Raw genomic sequence first — 24,773 nt, forward strand, 5'->3', positions numbered from 1 at the left:
GAGTTTTATTAATTTTTATTCGATTTAGATAATTTTATGCGCATGCAAGACTATAAATAATATTTGATTAGTATTATGCTTAATGCAGACAATGTTTAACAGATTACATCTTCCAATCGCTACCTAACTAAATGCACACTTTCAGTGTGTTGTGCCATAAAACATCCAAAGCCTACTCCTATCCCTTGGATCCTATGTGGTGTGGAGTGGTTTACGAGCCACTGGCCAGGAATTTTGTGTCGATGTCAATAACTCAACTGGCGAAACAGTCGAACCAAACCCCCACTGGGGCAGCCTTAGTAAGAGCAGAAACAGCAGCAGCACTTGCAACAATTAATCACACGTGGACCTTGGTCCAGTCCGCAGTTGGCAGTTGGCGACATATGTGGGAAATTTGGAAACTTTGGGCTGGCAACACGCTTGCCTAGCTAAGCGAAAACATTTTGGATGAATAATGACAGCTGGCAAAAAGTCAAAGGCGAGTCAAAGGCGCAAAACGGCAACACGACAAACGGCTGTTCAAAATGAAAAATGATTGCAGGTGCCACAGTTCCATGTGCCTTCTTCTCTCCACAATCGATTGACAGTGGCAAACAAGAATAAAGAAAAAAAAGTTTTAATGAATTTGGAGAGGCGCGATAATCAAGAGAGAAGCCAACTCCCATTATCGGCAGCGATGTCGTCGTCATCATCCGCAACACCTCTCTCTCTCTCTCTCTCTGTCTCGCTCTCTCTCTCTCACTCTCGGTCTAGGTCTCCACATCAAACGCTGCTCACGGCAGATCCGAGGCACGCCCGAGTAATTCAATAAAACTTTGCGACAAATGAGGCACCCGCCGCGGAGTTGCAGCTAACTTCAACCGACAGCCAATGACGAAAATGAAGCTAAGCTCCGCCAGTGTAAAAGGGAATGGTAAGAATTTTGGGTTTGGGTTTGGGTTTGGGCATAGGACGCAATGAAGCGAAGGCTTGCAAAATGAAAATGATTTCCTTCCATGTCATTATTATGTATTTTGCCTCGACGCGACTGTTTTCACTTTTGTCTGGTCTCAACTTCGACTCCGGCGTCGTTCCCTCAACCCTCAACCCTACATCGTTGGCAATTCCAATTGCAAGTGCTTAGCTCATCGACAGTCCCGTCGAGAGATAAAAAGGCAATGGCAATTCGGCGATTCCTCTTAGCCAGCATTGAATTTGTTGGCGTTTGTCTGCGTTGTATGCTTTCCGTTTCCGCTTCCTTAGCCTTGCAGTTTGTTACTTTGCTGTCTTGTTCTTTCTCTGTTCAACCCTTGGTGGGTTTTTGAAAATTTTTCACATAAAAATAATAAGAAAAGTTGTATGCTAATGTTGCTTGCGCTTCGGCTTTGGCTTCAGCTTCTGCTTTTCCTTCTGCTACTGCTTGTTTTGTGTATTGCCAACTAGAAAAGAAATTGAAAAACAATTTTCGTATTTGGCATTTTGCAGCTGGGGCAGGGGTGGAGCGTTGAAAACTTTGCAAGACGAGCGCCTTAAGAGAGTTCAATGAGCAACTCAAGTCAAATTCTTAGACATTGATTATGTGCATTCTTAAAGTTGAGCACGTCGTTGAAAAGTTGTGATTAGCTATCGCTGGAATAGCAGGTTGCACCTTGGCAACCATTAAATAAAAACTCTCAATTGCACCCTTGCCACAGCGAATTAAATCTTTAAGGCAATTCCAAATGAGTTTCATCAACTTTTTAATTAGTTTTGCAATCAGAAAAACATCAAACTTTCCTGCAACTTAGAACAATCATTGCCCCAAACTCAAACAGGGTAACTAACCAACCAGTTTGACATTCTACCTGTGCCACTCAGTTAACCACTGATATCAGAAAACTTTGCTTAATAATTTCAATAGTAAATATTTATGTTACAGCTAATACCTTGTGGCCATAATCAACAGCTTCAAAATGCCAGCCAAAAAACTCAAACTGGCTTCGTGCATTGCGCGTCGCGCGTCGCTCTGCAAAGTAATCAATTTTGAGGCCATGAGTCCAAACGACCGACCCACTCTGACAAAAAGTTGCAGCACTTGCGTTGCGAACTCATTCCACCCGGCCACTGGTCGAGCTCATCTGTTGAAAGTTCAAAAATCACCCCAGCAAAGCCGCAGGGCTGCCAATGGCTCCGCGGGGAGCAACTGCGTCCCTTACAATGCCCACTGACGACTACCTGTCGTCATTTTGTTTGTTGTTCTTATTGTTGTTGCTACTGTTGGCTTTTTGGAGTGTGTCGTGGGCGTGGCTTTTTTTCTTTTTTTTTTGGTATAGGACGCTGTCAAACTTTTTTTGACGCTCACCACACAGCAACTGAAAAATTGAAATGCTACCTCACGTGCTACGAAATTTTTTATATTTGTTGATTTTTGGCTTAGAGTGTTGACCAACAACAAAGTTGCCCAGTTTGCCTTTTGTTTTTCAATTTTTCACTTTTCTCATGCCATTTTCCGTTCATTTTCCCTCCGTTTGTGTGTGTTAGTTCAAGTTTCAATGAGTTCAGCCCATTCTGCTAAAAAATAAAAATAAAAAAAAAATTCCCGTTTTGCTCGCGTCGTTTTTAATAACTTAATATCATTTGTCAATTTGCTGGAGCGCTTTAATTTGATTGAAACGAAACTGTTCAAAGTTTGACTTTCGGCTGTTCGATTCAGCTACTCGCTGTGAGAGCACTCAAAAAAGCAACGAAAACTCTTTGAATGGAGCAGCTATCTTTATAGTGCTTTGATGCCGCTTTGAGAAAAAAGGGGTCAAATTATGGAGTATAAAATATGCCAGCCAAATTGGAATCAGCTAACCAAAAAGTTCGAAGTTAAAAGCATTTGTATGATTATTTCTTACAGCAATTCCCGCAATATATATTTGTTCATGTCGTTAATCACTATAAATCATCTAACAGAGCTGAGCAGCTTTTAACATTAATTTTATTGCACTATGCTCATGCGCATAAAAAGTCTTTAACACAATTGAACCTAACTCAAATAAAGATAGTTTGAGCATTTACTTATAATCTCCTTGGCACTTTAACCTTACAGTTATGTGTGTGGCAAGTATTCAGTGGATTTGCCGAAACTGCTTTTCCCATTAGCTTTTGATTTGGGATAGTGGCTTTAGTTAAATGCTACGCATTTCAGCTGTGGCACGTGCCCAACGAGCTCTGAGCTCTTTGAGCGCTTTTTAAAGACGACCAAGTCAAAAAAAAATGGGAAACAAAAAAAATAGATAAACGAAAACAGGAGGGACACGAAACTAGTCGCTGTCCTGACGCTGTGACAGGCATATTAAAAAGGACACAGCCAACATCGTGCCGGGTGCCATGACGTGCCAAAAACTAAGTAGTGTCAGTGCAACCATCAAAGAGCATGCCTTCCGAAAAGCGTATCTACCTCATAAGCTCTGCACGCGCTCCACGGGCTGCTTCACGTACAGGTGTGGGCAGACACCTCCTACCCCTGCTTCTACTTCTGTGCCTACTCCTGCTCCTGCTCCTACTTCTAATCTGACTTCGCTACAGCTCCTCAAATAGGCTGTGGGCATTACATGCCTTTTGTGTTGCCAGCACGCTTGGCCTGGCAAAGAGATTGCCTCGAGGCTCTGCGTGTGTGTGTTTGGGTTAGAGATGGTTAACCCAACCCCACCACCCATCGCGTCGTTGTGGCAGCCGTGTTCGCCATGGTGCAAAACCCAAACAACACATTGCTCTTAGGCGAGTTGTTTTAGGGTAAGTGTTAGGCGGAGCTGGCTCAATTGTTAGCGATATACTTACACTCGAATATTTTACATAAATGTCGCACCATTTCCCGTTCTCGTTCTCGTTGCCGTTCTCGTTCCCGTTCCAATTTCCATTCACAACTGCATTTGTTTGGCTTTTGAATGTTATGCACGGACGTTTATTGAAATCGTTTTTATTTTTTTCATTTTTTCCAGAAATAAAAATCATAAGAGAAACTTAAAACTAATGCGAAATGCTTAAGTATATTACAAAACTTTCTTGACACGGCTGTATAAGTAACACAAATAATGGGTTCGACTCGAAAGTGCCTCCTTTTTTCTAGCTGGTGGTTGGAGGCGGTTCAACTAAATTGGGAAGTTTTGCAGTGCACCGTTGGTTTTTTTCTTTTTTTTGTTTACTAACATTAGTTAAATACAATAGATTCGAACTTACTAGCACTACGGTCTTAGACATAGATATACATACACATATAAATACATTTACATAGATATATATATTTAAATATATACCATTTACTCGATAATATATATATTTTTGCTGTTATTATATATACGTCGAATGTATAATCGAGCTCCTCAAAACTACAACAGAGCGTCCCGTTGTTGCCTAGCCTAGGGGAGTGTACTATATTATGGATCTTGTCTTTAGGTATGTATCTATATAATGTTAAGTTATGCAAAATGCTTTAGGTCATTTGGGGATCCACGAGGAATCTAACCTAACTGGGTTTATCTGTTAATGTGTGCCTTCAACATTTATGTGGGTGTTTAAGTTTAACTACTACGTTTCTTGCATCGAAATGTCGCTTGTTTCTTTTTTTTTTTATGTTAACATACTAACCTAAACCTAACTGCTAATTATAGAGGGGAGAGGGTAGTCAACCGCTTCCAGACTGTTATCATCCATTCGAAATTGTCTCCAAACGCCCGCGTTATACATAGGTAAGTAACTATTTATTGTGGGGGACAAACAATGGGCCCACACTTGTAACCACATCTCCACCACACTATCGCTTCTTAGGCGCCCTCTTTAGGCGCTATAATTTAAATATGTCTTTGGAAACAGAGTTGCAGACGTCGTCTGTTGCGAAATCTTCCGACGTCGCCTCTTGTTGTATTTACAAGTCTTGGTGTGCTTCATTACCGCAGGTTAAACATATCTGGTGATCTGTGTATGGAACTCAGATAGGCAGATCTGTAGCTGGCTAAATGAGGGTCGCTCGGCAGGCATGGAAGCCCAACAATAGGCCATAATAGTAAAACTGTAAGTAAAAGAGCAAAGAACACAGAAGGTATTTGTTGAGTTTGCTGCGAGTCTTGGAGGGGAAATTGGTAGTTAGTCGTCGTTTGATACTCACAGTTCATCGGGACAGTTGAAGGGCTGGGCCAATCTGTAACCATCCTTTAGATAATGCTCCATTTCATAGGGATCTATCTCGGCATAGGGTAGCTTGCCCAGCGTGCACATCTCCCACATGAGCACACCAAATGACCAAACGTCGCTACCCTCGTTATAGTGAGACTTCTGAAGGGCCTCCAACGACAACCACTTGATGGGTCGGTATTCTCCATCGCCCAAGCAGTTGTAGTCACCGGAGAAAAGGTCACGACTCAGGGCGCTATCGGTTAACTTCACGCGCAGTTGATCATCAATGCTAAAGGAAACCGAAGAACAAAACAGAAGAGGGTTGCAAGTGGTCGATTAGACAGATTACAAATTACAGATTGGGCTGCACTCCCTCTCTCTCTCTCTCTCTCTCTTCAGACAATGAGATAATCTCTACTTACACACAGTTCCTGGCCGCAATGTCCTTGTGAATAACACCATGGTTGTGCAGATGCTCCATGGCCATGGCTAGTTGGGAGGCCATTAGCACTGTTTGAATCGTGGTCACGCTTCTGGCATATGAGGGGTCCTGCAGGAAAGTCTTCAAGTTGCGAACACTGCCAGTGGCAGCATAGAGCACAAAGGGTGTGGCAAAGTCTTCGATGGAAATGCCGAGTACGGTCATCAGATTGGGATGTGTGGCCTCGTAGAGCATCATGGATTCCTGGAGCAGGAGATTCACTTGTAGCTGGCTTGCATGCTGTGCCACAGTCTTGACCAGAACCTCCTGACAGTCGTTGTAAGTGCCGCGATAGATGCGCCCAAAGTTGCCCTCCTGAACGAGACAGGAGAGGCGAACGCGGCACTTTTGGACTGTCAGCTCTTGGAGACGGCGGTTGAACTCCTCAGGCTCATGCTCATATTCGCGAAAGGGCCGCGTCAATGTCGCATATGTGGGTGTTATGGTCGAGGGGCAGACATAGATCGAATTGTGGGCCGTAGACGAGATGGTTGGCAGACGCTGGAAGCTGGATGTTTTAATCAGATGGACCCCGTTGGAGGGATGACGCTTTGAGGGACCCTTGGCACAGTACGCAATCAAAATGAGTGTGGACACAAGGACCAAGGCCAGAATACCACCCACAATCAGAGTAATTAAGCCACTGGTTGGTGGCACGAGAGTCTCCCGCAACAGTGGATCATACTCATTGTTTGTGTTTACACCACCCGAACCGCGACCCACAATTACAGTGGGTTCCGTTACCAGCACTCGATGTCTGTCAGTGCCCTTGCCATGCTCCACATTCGATGGCAAATGGCCATCGGATATGACATGCTCGGCCGTATCCTCATTGTGTTCCGTATAGTGGACGTCATCGTGACCACTCAGATCTGGATGCAAAGGCTCCTCATCGTCGTATTCCTCGCGTGCATCGTTGTGCTCATCCTTCAGGCAAATCTTTTTGCGTTTGAAGATCAAATTCGTATTATTGTTGGTCGCTCGATCCAGGATGACTTCCACACTAATAGTGACGGTCACTTCGGCCGCCCGTGTTCCCGAACACTTCAGACTAACGCCCCATGTCTGCGGCTCCTGGGGCACATCGCCGATACGCGAGATATTCAACATAGGGCGCGGCAACACACCCACATCCGAAGTGGCCACACTGATGCTGTAGGGCAGCGGATGCTCCACCAGCGACTGCCAGGTAAAGGTAACATCGCTAATGTTCGCCGGCACGGGTACTGCAAAGTTCAGGGCGTAATCGTTGATGGCCCCCTCCCGCACATAGTAAAGCTCCGCGGAGACGCCTGCAATGAAAGGAAAACATTTGAGATGCATGTCCGAACTGGCTGCTTACATCGCATTCAATGACACCCTTCCCGCCCGATTTTATTTGTGTTGTATCCCGCCGTTGTGGAAATTAATGATACGCTTGGTGACCCAATCGAAATCGAGCAGCTTTTGGCCAGTCACTCGACTCGACTGCATAATCAATCACCAGGGATAACAGTTTTCTTTACTTTTTCAAATTGATTTTCTTTGAACGGTGCCCACGATGCTTGCAGCCTGTTTTTTCAGGATGCTTGCCGCTAGACTCCGCATTATCTGTCCACTTAGACACTTTGGTGACATATTGAAGGAGTTAAATAGCTGAACCCCCGCAACGGCTTCGAATGCCAAACAAGCGTTTCTTACATTTCCCCTTAATCAATCAAAAGCGACAAATAAGTTGGCAGCAAAAAAAAAGCTGAGGTAATTTTAAGAATTCCACTTTAAAGAGCTAAACTGTGCAATTGATAATGTTAATACTTATTTTTACTATAACCAATTGTCCCAAAAGTATTTCTCCTAACATATCTCTAACATTTAATGCTAATTAACAGTGATTAGTTTATCCTATATTCTGTTACGCAAAGCTGAAATGGTATCTATGTGAAGATGTCAGTTAACTAACAGTTTACTAACCCAACACTAATTTAGCCATCTGATATTTGCAACTGTATTTTAAGTTAAGTTTCTTTTACTAAAATCCATATTATTTGAAGCAAACACATGACAACAAAGCAATTAAATACATCGCAATGAAAAAATACCTCGTCGTTTATCTGATAACACAACTCTAATAAATATTCATACACATTTGATTTCATTTCTACAGCTAGACTTTTATGTTAGCCAGTTGTTTTCAATAACATTGGCTTGGCATATCAAATAACTGTGAGTTAATTGCACTCTTACATGAACATGAGCAATAATTAAACCTATAAGCCCGATATCTACCCCCAAAAATTCACCTGACTATAAACGGGCCTATTTACGATAACTATTTCATGTTTGCTAGCTGTGAGCTGCAATAAGATTTGCATTTTATGTCAATTAGTTGGCGGTTATTTAATATCACTTTCACATGCTCCACACTAATCTCACACATATTCAAAGGCCTCGACATATATTTAGAATATGTTTCAATAAATGTCTACCGCAATAGCAGCTGGTAATCTATCAGATACATATAACTGATAGTTGTGACAGCTATGTTGCAACCAGTTGTTGCTCGCTGTTGCATGCTCAATGCTCACTTGCCACGGTGCCCCTCGCAATGCATTTAATTAAATTAACTGAAAGAATATGAGTCGCTCTCCTGGGGATCGGCCTACAGCTGGCGCCCTAAACGGATACCTGCTCTGACTGCACTTGCCGCTTGCTGCATTCCTCTGCCGCTCTGGCGTGGGCTCAATAAATCAATCAAATTATGTATACATAACGAAAAAAAAAAATACAAAACAAAAAGGCGACTTGAACAAAACACAAAGCGGACCCTTCCATGAGTCGCGGACACGCGACGCTCTGTCGGAGGCGTGTCTCGGGGCAGGTTAAATGTTTATGCTTAATTAATGTGGATGGTTGTTGTTGTTGCTGTTGCTGTTGCTGTTACTTCGTTGCCTCACTGCTGTTGCAGCACATACATATGTTGCATGGCTCAGTTCGCTCACGGGGCCGCGGCTTGCCGCAGCGAGCGGTGTTTATTTTAGATTTTTATCGCAGTCGACGTCGCAGTAACATTTTATACTTGTACATTTTATTTTAATTTATGCCACTTATTCATCCACATACTATGCACATACACACACACACAGACATATATATATATATATATATATATGCACATATATATATCGTACTAATTAGTGGAGCATACTCAGTCCCGGCTACGTTCTAGTTCCCTTTTCTCGTTGCTCGCACGCTTCGTTTGCACTCTGAAAATGTAATTAGTGAAAGCGGCTGCTGGTGGACCACACTTTTTTATTTAAAAGAAGGGGCGGAAAAGTGTTGGGGGAGGGAAGGATGGGGTTGGTGAAATATTATGACGTTTTGCAGTTATGAATACTGTCGCATAATGAACTAAGGTAGATAGATAGCAAAGTTGTGATAACGCTGCAAAGGGTTAATGGGCAGCAGACATGTGAGCTGCAAAAGCAGCGCATTTAATCACCAAAAATATAAAGCAGGAAAAGCTAAAATATAAAAGCTAATCGCTTAAAGGGCAAAGAAGTCAAGCAGTTACCAGTCTGCCGGCTTGTACATTGTGTTAAACATTTACAATTAAAATTCCACAGGCATCAACATTTTTGCAGTCCCCTGCCCCACGCACACGCAATTATAGACAAATAATAGCAAATTATTCAGTTGACCCACACCATTCGGGGCAAACCCGCTTTGCATCTCAAGTGCCTGGACTAATTAGAGCTGATTGCTCAACAAATGAAGTCGATGCCACCCCACACTCTTTATCACTTTTGGAATACCTTCCACTTCCGCCTGTCACCTGCCCAGACGAAGGCAAAATCGATTTTCATTAACCAGAACGAGACACCTTCACCCTTAGCTGCTGCTCGCAACTTCGTCGAGTGATACTGACATAAATTTGTGTGAGCAAGAAAAGTAAAAGTTGCGCCAAAAGTGTAGGAGAAGCTGCGAAAATATGCTTAAAGTGCTACAAATTTCAAAAGCGTGAAAATGTGGAAGCTGACAAGAGAATGGACCAAACAGAAAAGAACAGAGAATGGAGTTTAGCAGATAGCAGATAGTAGATAGGAATAATGTTTGGCAAGATGCTGATAAAGTGAAATGCAAAAGTGGCAACCAAACAGGGGGTGGCTTTAAGTGAAAGCAACTCGGTGTATATACTATAAATACACACTCTGAGAAAAGCAAGCAAGTGTGTTTAGCTCAAAGGATCAATGTACCGTGTATAGTTAAGATTATACGAACATATTTGTGTGCAGAACTGGGTTGCCTGAAATTCCTGAAGCTATTGTTTATGACACTGTACTGTGGAATAATTTAATTTGTGCATGTAACACTTTGGGTAAAATAAGATAGGACAAGTTAAATGTGTGTTGTGCACAAAGCTTATATGGGTATACTAAAATAAGATAAGTTAGGATAAATTAAAGGAGTTAAATTCCAAGGTAATTCAACTTGTAAGTTGAAAATAGCATTTAGTTATTCTTCAAAATTTCTATTGTTTCAGAACATTCAAGCCAACCCAAAACAAAACTCGCTAACCAAATGTTTTTCAACTATTTACTTTGTGTTGCTGAGGCGATATTTAAGGCACTGCTTAAGCTTGATGTTTCATTTTAAGCGAATTCTACACTTTCTTGTTATTGTTTCTTTAACTCTTTAAGTCCCATTTCCATTTCCATCCAAGATGGTGTCAGGAGCAAAGCGATTTGAATTCATGGCACGACATCTATTTAATTTCAATTACAACCCTAAAATACCAGAGCAGACGCATAAACCAAAACTTTCTATGTGCAAAAAAAAATAAAATAAAACAACAAAAAAAACTGAGAAAAATGGAATAAAAATGGCAATTTTAGCGCCCCAAATACGCAGGGATCATGTTAACCCGCCAGTGGAACCCTGGCCAACCGAAGCAATCCGTTCGTTCCCCCCACATTGGTCCTAATTTATGCAAACCAAATGGCTGAGCGAGATTTGAATGTATGTCTCGCCCAGCTCACAGCTAGTGGATATCACTTTATGCTTTCTTAACATATTTTATTTTCTGTTTTTTTTTTTCCTTTCCTTTGCAACGGATTCCATTCGGCGCCCGCCCACAATGCGTCATTTGGTCGTCGTCAGCCTGGGGATTTTGCAGGCCATAAATCCGAAATTGTCTTTTGACACATGAATATGTTGTGCATTAAACGCAGACGGAAGACTACTAGTAGGCCACAGACACAGCCAGGGATAAGACCAGGGAGAGACTGTTGACTGCCAATTTTGGGGAACGACGACAGACAGTTTTATTATTATCAATGTCTGGGGGCGGAGCTGTCTCTGCCCGCGACTGATGATGACATTGGTGGCCACTGAGCTGAAGCTGATGCTGATTTAGGACACTTTTGTGAGAGGCCGGGGGTTAGCAAGGGTTGTGCCTTTGACTATGGCATGCTTACCCCTAAAAAGGAAAAGTTTTTATTTGCTGCAAATTTGAATCCGGCCAGCGACGAGACTGTGGCGCATGCTAATGTCCTGGGCATCATAACTCAAGCGTATTCAATTTAAACACATTTGATTCGGGCTGTAAGTCGTGCCCAGACACGAGAGCAGCCAAACCCAAAAGTCAAGAGCCATTGCAACATGATGGAATGAGCTAGCAGCTTTGCAGCATGCAACTGATTAAATCACAGAGCTTGCAGTCAGGTAACACACACAGGCCATAGAAGGTCAACATCAAACCGAAGCAGACTCAGAAGCAAAAGCAGACGCAGAATAATATGAAACTGACTCGAGACAAGGCAAGGCAAGGTAATTTTTATGCCCAAATGGTCATGATTCGCCAGCTCGTTTGGATTTGTATGCTCGACAACTGGTCGGAACGAGCACGGATCGAGAAGGGGAAGGGTGGGGAGCGGAGATGAGTACAAAAAGAAGTTGGCTGCGTCGTCTGGCCAAACAACTTCAGTTGAGAACGCGCTGTGGAGCGCAGAGCGACAGAGTGAAAGACAAACAAGCTAAAGGACATGTGAAGTGCATGATGATGCTCTCACTGTGTATCGTTCTGGCAATGTGGCAACTTCATTGCCGGCAAGGCGCAACGTGCAACGTGCAACGTGCTCCAACTGGACACTGGCAACTGGCAACTGGCAATGTTCAACATTCAACGCCAACGGTAGCTGCCAAGTATTTCTATTTGTATTTCATCGCCCTGGTCGAGAGCAGCTGCAATTTATTTGCCTCGCTCTGTGCGCTGCGCCCAGCTCTTGGCGCTGCTCTTGCCTCTTTGTTTTTGCCTGCAGGCCAGACGCAATCAGCCTCTTTCCCTTTACCTTTAGCCAAGCAACCCTTTTTGGCTGTCTTGCCGCTTATGTATTTTCTGCTTTTATATTATCACCTCAACGACTTCAACTCCATCGATGATGATGCTGCTGCTGCTGCTGCTGCATCGTCAGGCCATAAATTCAAGTTCATGGGAGTGCTGGGCACCAAGAGGCGTCCGGCCATCGGTTGTTGCATAAATTATGATCTTGTAGATTTCTATGACAAACCATAAAAAACACATTACGTTTATGGCGATGTGGCCATCAACGAGTTCTAGTTGCAGTTGTATTTAATTTAAAATGTAAATACAACTGCCCCTCCTGTCCGGTCCCCTGCACGATGTCTGAAGCGATTTGTGGAACAACTCGATTGCTAATTAGCGCCGTGTGAGGACTATTTGGGTCAAGGCACTCGAACAAGCACGATAAATGCGGAATTAATCCAGCTGATTCCATAAGTGTCTGCCTTTCATCAGGGCCAGAGCCAAGCCCATATGTTTTCCTCAATCAACAAACCTCCTCCCTGCGATAAGTGCAAATTATTGACTCATAAAAATCAAAGCAACGTGGAAGGAAGAAGAAAAATACCAAGTCGGAAATTTAATGTGATTATCTGAAAAAGTTAATGTGATTATTAACACAGGTCCACGCTTGCTTGCGTGAGCCAGAGCAGAGAACCCGAAAAACCCTGAAGCAAGAACAGCAACACCTGCCACCCAAATGGGAGCCAAATGGGATTCAGTTAGTCCCTCGAGCCACCCACGACCCATAGCCATTCATCAGGTAGCGTCTGACTGTGATTCTAAGAGTCAAAGTCGTAGCTGACCATTAATTTGCCACTGGTGTAAAGTTTTCTTTCAATTTCGGGCAACGCTTTTGCGTGATGTAATGAAATTTTTATCACCTCTGGCTGGACGCAATCCCAGACAGAGAGTGAGAGAGACCTGCTGAGATAGACCGAAATGTGTCTAGGCGCTGCCATAAAATTTATGGATAGCCATAAACTGTGGTCGGGGCTGCAACAGCAGGTGCAGGTGGTTGCTGGCTTTCGGGTGGGTTGTTCCGGAGGTGATTGGCCCAGTTAGTTGAATTTTGTTGCGGTTTCGGTTGCTCGGTTGGGTCAGCTTGTAATGTGCCCTGTGGCTTGATTTGCATGCGTCTTTGCGGTCAGAGGCCCCTCCCCCCTCCCCATCCCCACCATTGGCAACCTGGGTGGCCCAGCCGCATGCCAATCCCAGTGCACAGGGATCACAGCAGAGAGGCGCTGCAGAAAAGACATTCTGCGGCAAAAACCCGCAGAACATGTTTGTGCTTAAGTAAACAACAACATCCTGTGCCGAATTTTTCTTCTTTTTCGTCTTTTTTTCTCTTTTTGGACCATGAGGTGAAATTTATGAACACATTTTGACATGACTGCAAGCGACACTGGCCAAAGGGAGCAGCGCAAATTCGTTTGTGCCCAAACACCTCGGGGCCCAGTGCCCAATACAAACAAACAAATAAGCAAAGCATACAAACACACACACGCGCACACACACACACACGCATACACACATACACATGCAAACATTTTTCAATAGCACCCCAGGGATGGCGTAATTTATGACTCTGACCGACTGAGCAGCGCCTCGTATTGACTTTTTCGGCCAGCCATCCAAAGCCAGCTGCTCGGCTAACAATAAGTGCTACTACGCTGCCCATTATCCACTACACAGATACACACACACACACATACACACACACACAGGCATACACACAGTGCAGGTCCCAGTGGCAGTTCCAGGTCTCAGTACCAGGGCACAGCCGAGTGTAAAAGAGATTAGCATGCCTACATTAGTGTGTGTGTGTGTGTTGTGTGTGTGTTGTGTGTGTGTTGTGTGTGTGTGATGTGTGTGTGTTGTGTGTATGCTTTGTGTGTAGGCGGTGCCACTGAAGTGGACGCATCTCCTCCTACAATCTCTCTCTCTCTCCCTTTCGCTCCCTCACTGTCAACGCTGCTGTTTGTTGAAAAGTTTTCGGACTTTGTTTATGGTTACGTTTTTTGCTTTTGGGTCAAAAAATATTTTCTAAAAGCAAACAAAACACACACACATAAGTATCTATCTATGAATATTTACTTGTTTTTTTGGGTGCTTGCGTTGAAAAGTAGTTAAGGGTTTATCATCTTGTAAACGTGACAATGCAAAAACTTTTCTAAGAGAGCCCACACACAAATTCAAAGCCAGAGCCCGGGGAGGTAAGGTGGGGGTGTGTCTAAGAATGGTGTCAATGTGCTGTGTTTGATGCCACTTCTCGACTGGAGCGTCAATTGGTGTGAACAATTATCAGAGACCCAGGCAGTTGAGATCCATGCATAATGAGCAGCTTATCGGTGATAATAATTGCGGTCTGCTTGATGAAAGCGTCATAATGACACTTAGATTGCTCTTGTTAATGCATATACTTAGGTATACTTATCTTGTACGATTATACCAATAATTAAATCATTAATTAAGTAAAATGAATAATTGACGAGTATGATTGTATCTTGAAGTAAATAAATTACTTGTGAAGAATATTTGTCTTACGTGTGTGTGTGTCAATCAGAGGTATTATTTGTCAATGTTCATGATTGACTGTAAATGTTTCGAATCGGACTATGATAGGATCACAGATAGCAAATAAATTGAAAGCTAATGCGAACAAAATAAGCTAAGCTACAATTTATTGATTATCTCTAATCCCATTTTATCTTCATTTGGCACTATAAAATCACCCAGAATCAACCCTGATGCAAGGACATACGCAGGAGAAACACGAAATAAATGTTTAACAAAAATAAAATATTTTTATGCCAATGCTTTTTATAAAACAAGAGGTATGCTGAAATGATGGGTTATCTGCAACAACATTTTATCTTAATTTGGTATCGATTATAGCAGCACCTAAAAACAACCCTAATGTATTTCCAAACACTTTGAACACTCATTCCAGGGCTTCCTTTGATTACTTGATTCACGCTTTAGCTGGATAAGCCTCACCGAGCTAACCAAAAAAAGAAGTATCACACCCTAATTTGATGCTGCAGAAATTCATTTATTCGCTTTGTGCTTATCCACATTTAAATATGTTAATGATAATGCTGCTAATATTCTCACACCCAACTCAAGGCCGGCACGGCACGGCACGGCACTCAACGCCATTAGTCTGTCCAAATAGAAATATGCGTATGAAAATAAAAAATAAATAACAAAAAAAAGCAAAAACAACACTCGCAAACACATTTCACGCCATTTGGTGGTCTGTAACAAACTCGTAGAGAGATGAGAATTGATAATAAAGAGAGGCAGACACGATAATAGCCGCGACTAATGCACGGCGGCAAATGAATGCGGACTGCGGACTGCGGAGTGAGTGTATTCGTTGTGCTGGAGCCAGCCAGAACGAATCGCATTCGCAACGGGACGAATTGCCTAAGCCCAGGCAAAGTGAATATGTTTTCCTTCCTTTTTTTTTTTTGTTTTTTGTTAAATACGTTGGCAGGAGTATATGTAAATGTTTATATGTAAAATGAGCGCTTAATTAAAGTTGAAACAAGCCGCACATACACTCAGGACTCGTCTCGCATTCAGCTGGCATTACTTGTTGCCACATAATTCGAGTCCGCATCTAAAGCTAAATCAGTATCTGTATCTGAATCCGAATCATCCACACAGAGCCCGCCTCCTTCTTCACGTGCCATGTGCGCGTTTTATCACGCGTGACAGGGAAATTACCGCAGACAGAGCGGCCCCTAGGCACCGCCTCCTACTCCGCCTCTTTCTCCTCTTTATCCTTCTCTCTGTCTCTCTCTCTCTCTGCCGCTGTCATCAGTCAGTTTCCCAGTCAGTCAGTCAGTCAGTCACTTGGCTTGATTGAAGGCATAAATTATATGGTAGAGTCGTGTGCACAATCTTTCTGTCAGCGCTGCCCAACGGGAAGTGCTTTGAGTCTGCACTCGAAGATTGATTCCCATTTGATATTTTGATTAGCGTAGCGTAATTGTACCAAACGCTGCGCATATGTCACCCAACAGTTGTCTCCTATCAAAATAAAACAGCCTGTCATTGAGAACAAAATAGATCAAATGAGATATAAATAAAAAAAATTGAAATTGTTGTGGAAGACTTACAATTATTTATACTCAACATACATCAAACATCGAAGTATTCGCTGAGAAGTTATTATGGTTAGTACTTATTCCAAACTCATCATTTTTTAAATATTTCACAAATAAATAATATATTCAACTTTGAATTGGGAATGCACTTAAGCTTGAAATGAAAATGTCAGCCAAAATTCAGATTTATATCTAGGAATTTGCTTGCAAATATTCAACGAATTTTCATAAATATATATGAGAATGATGATGAAAAACAATAAAGTTGCATAGAATAAGTCATTCCCATTTAACCGCACTTGCGGGTGGACTTCTCTCAAACCCCCTCTCAGCACTTACTTACTGCCTAAAAGCAAACTTCTGTCTACATTTCAGATATGGTTGTAGCTATATATAGGTCAGCACTCAGGCAGCACTCAGTCAGTGAGTCAGTCAGTCAGTCAGTTAGTCAGTTAGTCACTGATGACAAACTCCTTTATTTACATAGAAAACACCAAATTCCCCCAGAGTTGTTCAACAAATTGGCAAACTACTACGTGTTCCATCTGTTTTAGGAGTTTAGGAGCAAGCAAGGAGACGCCACCAACTATTACCCCTCTGCTGCGCCCACCACTCATCATAAGTCATTATGGCGCGAAATGCTTTTGGGAGCGTTACATTGCAGCACTTAAGCGCCCTCAAATCTTAATTACTAAATATTTTATCAGTCTTTCTCCCTCTCTCTCTCTCTCTCTCTCTCTCTCTCTCAGTCTCTCTGTTGGGAAAGTTATTTGGCTGCGTGGGAAGCTGCGCGAGGGTTGGAGAAATGCACTGCGAGATGCGCTGAGATGTGCTGCGGGCGTGTGAAATTTTCCAATACGTTGAATTTGTAATATATCTATAAGTATATACTTATTATAAGATGTCAGTAGCAAGAGGGAGATATGCTTATGATACTAGTTTTTGGATTGAGTTTGTGACTTGAGGGTGGAAATTGGATGTGTGCCACATAATTGTGCGGAAAGTAATTAACATTTTACATAAATTTGTAGCTGGAAATGGGGCATGATGTCGTGCATAGTCTTAAGATTTATTAAAACAAACTTATCGATATACTCTACACTCTACGGAGTCGGTTCAAGTCAAAGGATGCCCCCAACTGAAGTCAGTCCATTCGCTAAAAGGATGCAGCAACCCCTTTCGCTGCGTGGTACTTTTTCCGCATATCCGTTTCCCACAATCAATTCGAAATCAAATGAATGCCACACACGCGTCGTGTGTTTTTTTGGGTTTCTTTTCATTTCGTTTTTTTTTTTTGTGCAAACAGCAATGAAAATATTAAATACAAAATAATAAAAAATAATTTACGGGCTCATTAAGAGTCAAGCGAGGAGAGAAGGGGAGAGTTTGCGGCACCCGCTTGGAATTTGCTTGGCAATAAAATATATGCGACGACGTCGTAATCGACAGCGACTGCGACTGCGACAGCGACAGCGAACGCAGTAGCTTCAAGGGGCGGCAGCAGCGGTCCACCCTCGGGTGGCGTTTCAAATGAAGCCCTCAACAACGTGGCTAGCTGCTGCTGCTGATAGCAAGCGAGTCCTGGGCGGGGCTGGGCGCTTGAGTTTGGTTTTGGTTTCGGTTCAGTTCGGTTCGGTTTGGGTTTCGGTTCGGGGTGCCAATCGCGGCGTGCTCAAGTGCTGGCGGCAGGCAACGCTTCGCATTTCGCTTCCGGGCTTCATTTGTTTGCATACGCAGCAGGATCAGAGCAGCGAGTGGGGAGGCAGCAGGCAGTAACAGGAGTTGAGACGGGCACAGCACAGGGACAAGCACTGTGTTTGCACAGCGCATTTCTGGTCCATTAAGCAGCGATGTTTATGTTGTTGTTGCTGTTGCTGTTGCTGCTGTAAAGGTAGCTAGTAACTACCCTCCTTTCCTGCCTGACAGCCGTTTGTCATTGTTGTGTGCGACTTTTCTCACTTTGATGCAGGCTGGCAGAGGCAGAGGCAGCCAGGCAGCTAGAGAAGCGAAGGTGTACATCGTTGTATCCACACACAAGATACAATTGCAGCTCGGGCCGCACGCGTCACTTGCCTTGTTTATTTAGAAGTTTGTTGCAGCTAAGCCTTAAATGCAACTGCAACGCTACACCGCCCCTCCCCTCCCTCCCGGCCCTATAATCATTCAGCTTTGTGGGAAAGCATTTTGCTTGGTGCGCAAGCACAAGTTAATTACGCTAAATGGCAAGCAATGTGAAATCCTATAGGATTTACCGGGATATCCCTTAATGCGGATATTGCTTTAAGCTTGGCCATCTAATGCAAATATCATGTACTTTATTATCCCTGCCATTTTGTGCGTTGGTCATTAACATAATTTAAGCATTTCCCATTGCCAGTGGCCAGAGTCCCGGGATTAGGCGGCACTCTCCCTATATTTATCTCTCTCACTCTCTCTCTCTCGATCTGCACGGTGTTGGTCATAAATTAATGCGTTATTATGGTGGAAAATGTATTCATTGCACAGTTAGTTGGGCAAGTTTTGAGCTCCCATTGGGCACGGTGAAATATGTATTTTCAATTCGATTTGCAGCCCGTTTGCCACATCGTTGTCAAGTAGGTGTCAGTGAGCATTTTGACGATCCACATGTGGGGGACATCAAAGCCACCAATTTTCTATCAAACCATTAAATCGCCTCATAATGGGGCTCCAACAATTTGTCAGTTACATTAACTGCTCGAAGCTGACGCAGCAATTAGTACCGAAAAATAAAAATAAAAAAAATCCACTATAAAAAAAAAAACGGAAATTTCAAAACAAGTCAATTGAAAGTTGTGAAATGTGTTCGCTTTTCTCCCAAGTGGATTTCGGGTTGGGTCTTTTATTTTTTATTTTTTGCCCGTTTGCCCGACTTCCGTTTCGTGTCTAGTGGCTACCAATCATGCCAAAAGGCAGAACTAAAACATAAACAATTGAAACTGATTAAATTCATTTGATAACGAGGCGGTGCCCAAGTCTGGGGATTGCCACTTGAGATATGGCACTCACTGTTTTTTCTTTCAGGGGGGGTGGCAAATATGCAACTGTGGTATCCACCCTATCAAGTAGCCAGTATCTAAATGCACGGCATTCTATATATGCGTGTTGAAGCTCATTTCTTGCTAAATGGAAATGTGAAATAAGCTTTGAGTTTGCATAGAATTTCGGGTGCTTTCAAGTGGCTTACTAGAAAGAGGATTACACACAAAAACTAAATACTCAACTCAAATTCCGAGTTTGAATTAAAATAAAAAAGAACAAAAATAACTGGCTTGAAATGTGTTGTCTACCGAATTCAATAAAAGTATAAATAAACAGGCAGATATCCTATAAATGTTAATAAGGCTCTTGGCATAAATAAAAAATAAACATGCTTATTTTTAAAGTTTAGCTGCGCAAACTATTTTTAGTTGGTATTAATAAATTTGAGTAATTATGAATTCAATGGCTCGGAAGATGAACAATATGAAAACTGTATATTCATGAAATTTGTGAGCATTTAAAACTATAGTTGATGTTTATGCAACCGTGTGGCAGTCTCTGTTCTTGTTGTTGTTGTGTTTTGTCACACGCTGCAACAATCTGTTGGACAACACCAGCAAGTCAAACAACAACATCCGCAAAGCATTTAGCGTTTTAATTAAGCGAAAGTGGGAGTCAATTGTTGTTGCTGTTGTTGTTATTGTAAGTGATGCATAGCTTTGCTATATATGCATAAATATATATAGTTTTGTGATGTATGTGTAGCTGGGCGTGGTCAGCTATCCATGACTGTTGCTGGAGTGTAAACTGTTTACGCACTGAAGGGCCAATGACTTGCAGTAGATAAAAAACAGCTGCAGCTGCAGCAACAGCAGCAGCAGGACAGCGAGTTTATTGTAGGTGGCATGTTGCAAGCAATGCTGACGTTGCCACGTGTATGTCAAACAGCCAGTCACAGTCACAGTCAGTGTCAGTTGACGCGGTCAACCCTCGAACCACCCTCGTAATTAAGCGCATTGAAATGCAACTGAGATTTTCGCTAGCTTGATGCTGCGTCATCATCATCATCACTATCTTTCTCGTGCTCTTTCTCTCCCACCGTTTCTCTCTCTTTCTCTGTTTCTCTCTGTATCTTTCTCTGCTTCGCTTGCTTCGCTGCGTCTCTCACTCATTTGCCAATTACGAGTTCTACTCGAATGCAGCAAAGCGACAATGCAGACATGGCAACGACATGCTGTCGACTTGTTTATAATGTCGTCATTCCCAGCAGCAGCAACAACAGCAACAACAACAGCAACAACAACAGCAGCAGCAATAACAGCTTCGCACTTTGCATGCCATGCGGCGCCAGCTAATGCCACCGATTTCAATTGCAATTCCCCACGCACCCCTCCATTCCCGTACATAAATTTATTAATTATTCTGTGTGTTGCAAAGTTTCGTTCTCGGGCGAAAATTCGGCACACACGTTGCGCATTTCTCGCCAAGATTTGCCAGCCTTGGAGGGCTTTTCTATTCTTATTGCTGCACTAATTGAGTTCACATTACTTGGCAAAATAAATGCGCTGTGTGTCTGTATTTTTAGCCAAATGTTGCCGTTTTATTAGCTAAACGTGAGTTGGCAACTATGCCGTCTAAATCTCTCGTCTGCCCAAGTGGCAGTTGAAAATGTCAATCGATCAAATGAGTGCGTCCGATGGGCTTGGATGGCTTCAGATTAGCCAACGTTGATACACTACGAGCGTGACTTTGCAGCTTTGCCGCAATGGCAGTGGAAGGGTTGCTTACTGCTCGGGTCTAAGCACTTAGCACTCTTGCGAGGGGGTTGAGGGGGGCAACGACTAGCTTTTACTTAGATAATCCATTAATTTCCCCACTAGTTAGTAATGATTACTTTAGTAATTCATTTCGAATTCTTCACACCAGTTTCAATAGGCTCCAGAATCATTTTCATATATAGAATATTACTTACTAGCTATAACTTACTAAACTTGATAAAATCGCCAAATCTTTATGTTTTTACTACATATAAAATTGAATCTTTTATTTATGGATTTCATTTGTGCATTTTTATGTTCATAGCTGTATTATTATTACAATAAAGTATTAATTTATTTTTATGATCTTTAGTATTTGCCTCATTCCAAATTCAAAAATACATTTCTGATTATTTCAGAGTTTTAATAATGAAGTGGGCTCAACAATTGAAAATAAATTGACGCCAATTAGGTGGGCAGTATCATTAAGTAAATTATTTTTGAAATTTCATTACATATGTATACAGAATTAAAATTCAAAAATTAGATATGTAAATATGTTATTTTATCCGCTGAATGCTTTAATAATCATTCCATGCTCAGTTTATTCCGGATCAAAATGCTCCCCTTTTAATCTTCATCCAACTACCTTTTTTCAACACATTAATTCTTCCTTTTTTTTATTGTTTTTTATCCTGATTAAATAATTAAATGAATTAATAAATCCACGATTATTATAGAGATTTTTTCGGCTTTAATATGCAAATTTCCAACACATATTGTTTTCCTCTTTTTTTTTGGTACCCTGAGTCAAATATTAAATTAATAAATCCGCAAAATATTATGGACTTTATTTTGGATATCATACAAAAATGTACAACACATTTTCTTTTCATCTTCCTTATTGCCCTGAGCTAAATAACAAAATTTAATGGACATTTTCCTCCATATAATTAATAGCGAATTTTTAACGATGTATTGTAAATTTTATATTGATTTTAATCCAATAAAATGGCTTCGCTTGGAAATGTACTGTAAGCCCACTTTCTCCTCTGGCTGCTTTCCATGGCATGATTTCATGCTCTGCTTGATGGTTCCTCGTTTAAGCTGCAAACCCATTAATGATTCTACTTGTCGCTCACTGCGTTAACGAGCCGAAGGCAGCAGTGCGTCAGTCCCTGACACGGTTTATATGCAAGCCTTGGCCAGAGCCACCAATTTAGTGCGACCACGTATCCTTTATCCCATTTCCCAGATAGTAGTTGCCCCAATACCCGAGCTCCTTCTACCCCCCAACCCCCACCCCACCATGCTACAAGTGTAACCTAACGAGCAGCAAGTGTTGCAGCAAAGTTTTTATTTTTTTTGTGGTCTGACAATTTAATTGATGTACCTGTATGCACACATAGACGGGTCAAACACATGTGCACACTGGTTGAAGTCAACCGTTTGAACAAACCGCTAAAAAATGACACCTACAACAACAGAGGAAGAGAGACGGAACGAGAGAGAGAGAGAAAGGGGCAGGCGCCCGAAAAGGTAAACCGAAAGTAGGTCAGGCATGCAACCTGCTGTCAACGCTGGATAATTGGAGAGGGTGCCCAACACTCATCAGCAATGGGGCAGGTTGCAGCAGCAAAATGGCAGTGCGACTACAACATATATATATACATATTATATACGTATATATATTATATACATATATATTATACATATAAGTACAACGACGATGCGAGCGTTTTCCGATTAATGGCTTCAAAATTTGATTTTGTTTGACACGCGGCTGACACAACTAATAAATTTCCCAACCCAGTGCATGAGGAAGGGCAGTCAACAGCCTCCTGCAGTGCTGATTGATTGTCCGGCGCTCCGATAAGCCGAGGTGCAACAAAAACAAAACATGAATTACGACGACGACGACGACGACGCCGAATACTAACTATTGACAAAGTCGATAGCTGACAGATAAACGCCTGATTAGTGGTCGCACTCGCTTTAGTCCAAATATTTACCCAGTTATTCACAAGTGACACGATCGCATATCATATAAATGCGATATTCATATATATATATGTGTATTTATATTTGCCACCTCCTCTCGATGTGCCCATCAATCAATTGGTCTGTTTGCACAGGCAGCCGTCGCTCCGTTTGAGAGTTGTAAATTTTACAACATAATTTCTGATAATTTAACCATATCTCGCTTCTTGGAGTGCGGCAGGCAGGCACTTCAACAGTGGCAAGCACTTTGCATGTGTTTTATGATATTCGACATAGATTTATTTTTTATACACACACAGATATATATATATATTACCCCAAGAACAGCAGTGGCGATAAACAAACAAACCGAAGAGCGGCAAAAGGGTTCTTTTTACTGCATTTTTTGGCAGCAACTCGTAAAACACTTTTGGATTTTATGCTCGGTAAGTAGTATATAAGAAATGTCTTGAACGATAAATGGCTAGCGTAAAAGAATATATATATATATTTATATAAATATTTAATCTGGTTGATTTATGAGCTTACAACACACCATCCAATATATAATTCAATCCGCTCGACGGAGAAATAATATTAAAAACAAACTCTGCATCGATAAAAATTTGACATTTTATTTCAGATTTATGTTTAATTTATTATTTATAGTATACAGACAATAATTAATACAATCTCTATCCATTTTTAATGCATTTTCTGCATGATTTTGTTTTACAAAATCGAAAATGCCATCAGCCTAAAATCCAAATTCGTTTTGCATTAATTTGTCAAGCAATAAATATGCCAAATGATGACAGCTAATTGATATTAGATATCAAATTAAATTCGAATTATCAATTTCAAAATATATATATATATATATATATATATATATATATATGTATATGTATATGTATATCCGAAGGCAACTCACCGATTAAACGCAGCACCTCGTGCAAATTGAGAAATATATTCAAATGGGTTTGTCCGCTGCTGAGCAGCGCCAAACATAATCCGATTGTGAAGATGCCTTTAAAGTTATTCTCCATTATGGCCGTTGAATTGAAAAAAAGATCACTTGAATTAACTACACTTGACGCTCTTATTGTTTAATTAATAATTGCTTTGTTAATTGTTTGACTCGGCTGCTGCACACTTTTTAATAATTAATTTAATATCAATTTGTTGATTTGATGGCGCGCATTTTGCGTTTAAATATTTCACAGTGCATTTGGCACTTTTGCCTCGCCTCCGATTCCGATGCCGACTCAGACTCAGATTCAGACGACGCGCATATTCCAATCGGAATTATCACGTTGCGTTGCACTCGGTAGTTAGGCGACAGCACTAAGACAAAATGTTGCCCGTGTTTGGTTCGTTGGTTCTTGGTCTTGTTTATCCGCAACGAATTTTCGTTGATGCGCGCACCGTGACGATTTTCCACAAACTGTCAACTGGATAAACAAAACAATGCTAATGCTCAATTATCTTTCAGATACTTTTAACAGTTCCTGTTAATATGTGCACACACTGTTATCTGTTCTGTTAGATGGCAGTTGTATTCTTTCTTTCGAATACAGCCACAATGGCTGTTATTCTGTGCATCTCTTACAGCTGTTCTCGAATTTTCGAACTCGAACTGAGCAGAGTGCGCTCTGTTATACTTCTTTTAGAGTCCTGTTACGGCCTGTTATTTTTAAATACTTTTTTAGTTTAATATGGAATAAAGTCATTGCCTTAATACTATACTGGAATATTTCAAAACTCTATATTTATTAAAAATGATTCAAAAAGTTTTGAAATTTTTTTATTGGCATGTTACTGAAATCAAATGCTAACGTTCAAATCATGTTAATATTTTTGTAAATGCAATTGCGCCACCTGTCGTTACTTGTATGCACTAAGCACCGCAGTATAACAATTGTCTGTGTAAGGGGCACTTTTGAGGGGTAAGCTTTGACTATAATTTCCAGTAAAATTAAAAA

General features: G+C 41.6%; 1 protein-coding gene across 1 annotated transcript; it reads right to left on the minus strand.

Annotated features, from left to right (window-relative positions):
- Positions 1-4,261: 4,261 nt before the first annotated feature.
- On the minus strand, positions 4,262-24,228 carry LOC6566852 (tyrosine-protein kinase Drl). Its single transcript, XM_001992768.3, has 4 exons — positions 23,723-24,228; positions 5,538-6,888; positions 5,108-5,404; positions 4,262-5,011 (listed from the first exon to the last, which is right to left on the minus strand). The coding sequence occupies exons 1-4, from the start codon at positions 23,835-23,837 to the stop codon at positions 4,900-4,902; spliced, it is 1,875 nt and encodes a 624-aa protein (XP_001992804.1). The 5' UTR covers positions 23,838-24,228; the 3' UTR covers positions 4,262-4,899.
- Positions 24,229-24,773: the final 545 nt, after the last annotated feature.

Source organism: Drosophila grimshawi, unplaced genomic scaffold (genome assembly GCF_018153295.1).
Source record: "Drosophila grimshawi isolate 15287-2541.00 unplaced genomic scaffold, ASM1815329v1 contig_1377, whole genome shotgun sequence".
Classification (NCBI taxonomy): domain Eukaryota; kingdom Metazoa; phylum Arthropoda; class Insecta; order Diptera; family Drosophilidae; genus Drosophila; species Drosophila grimshawi.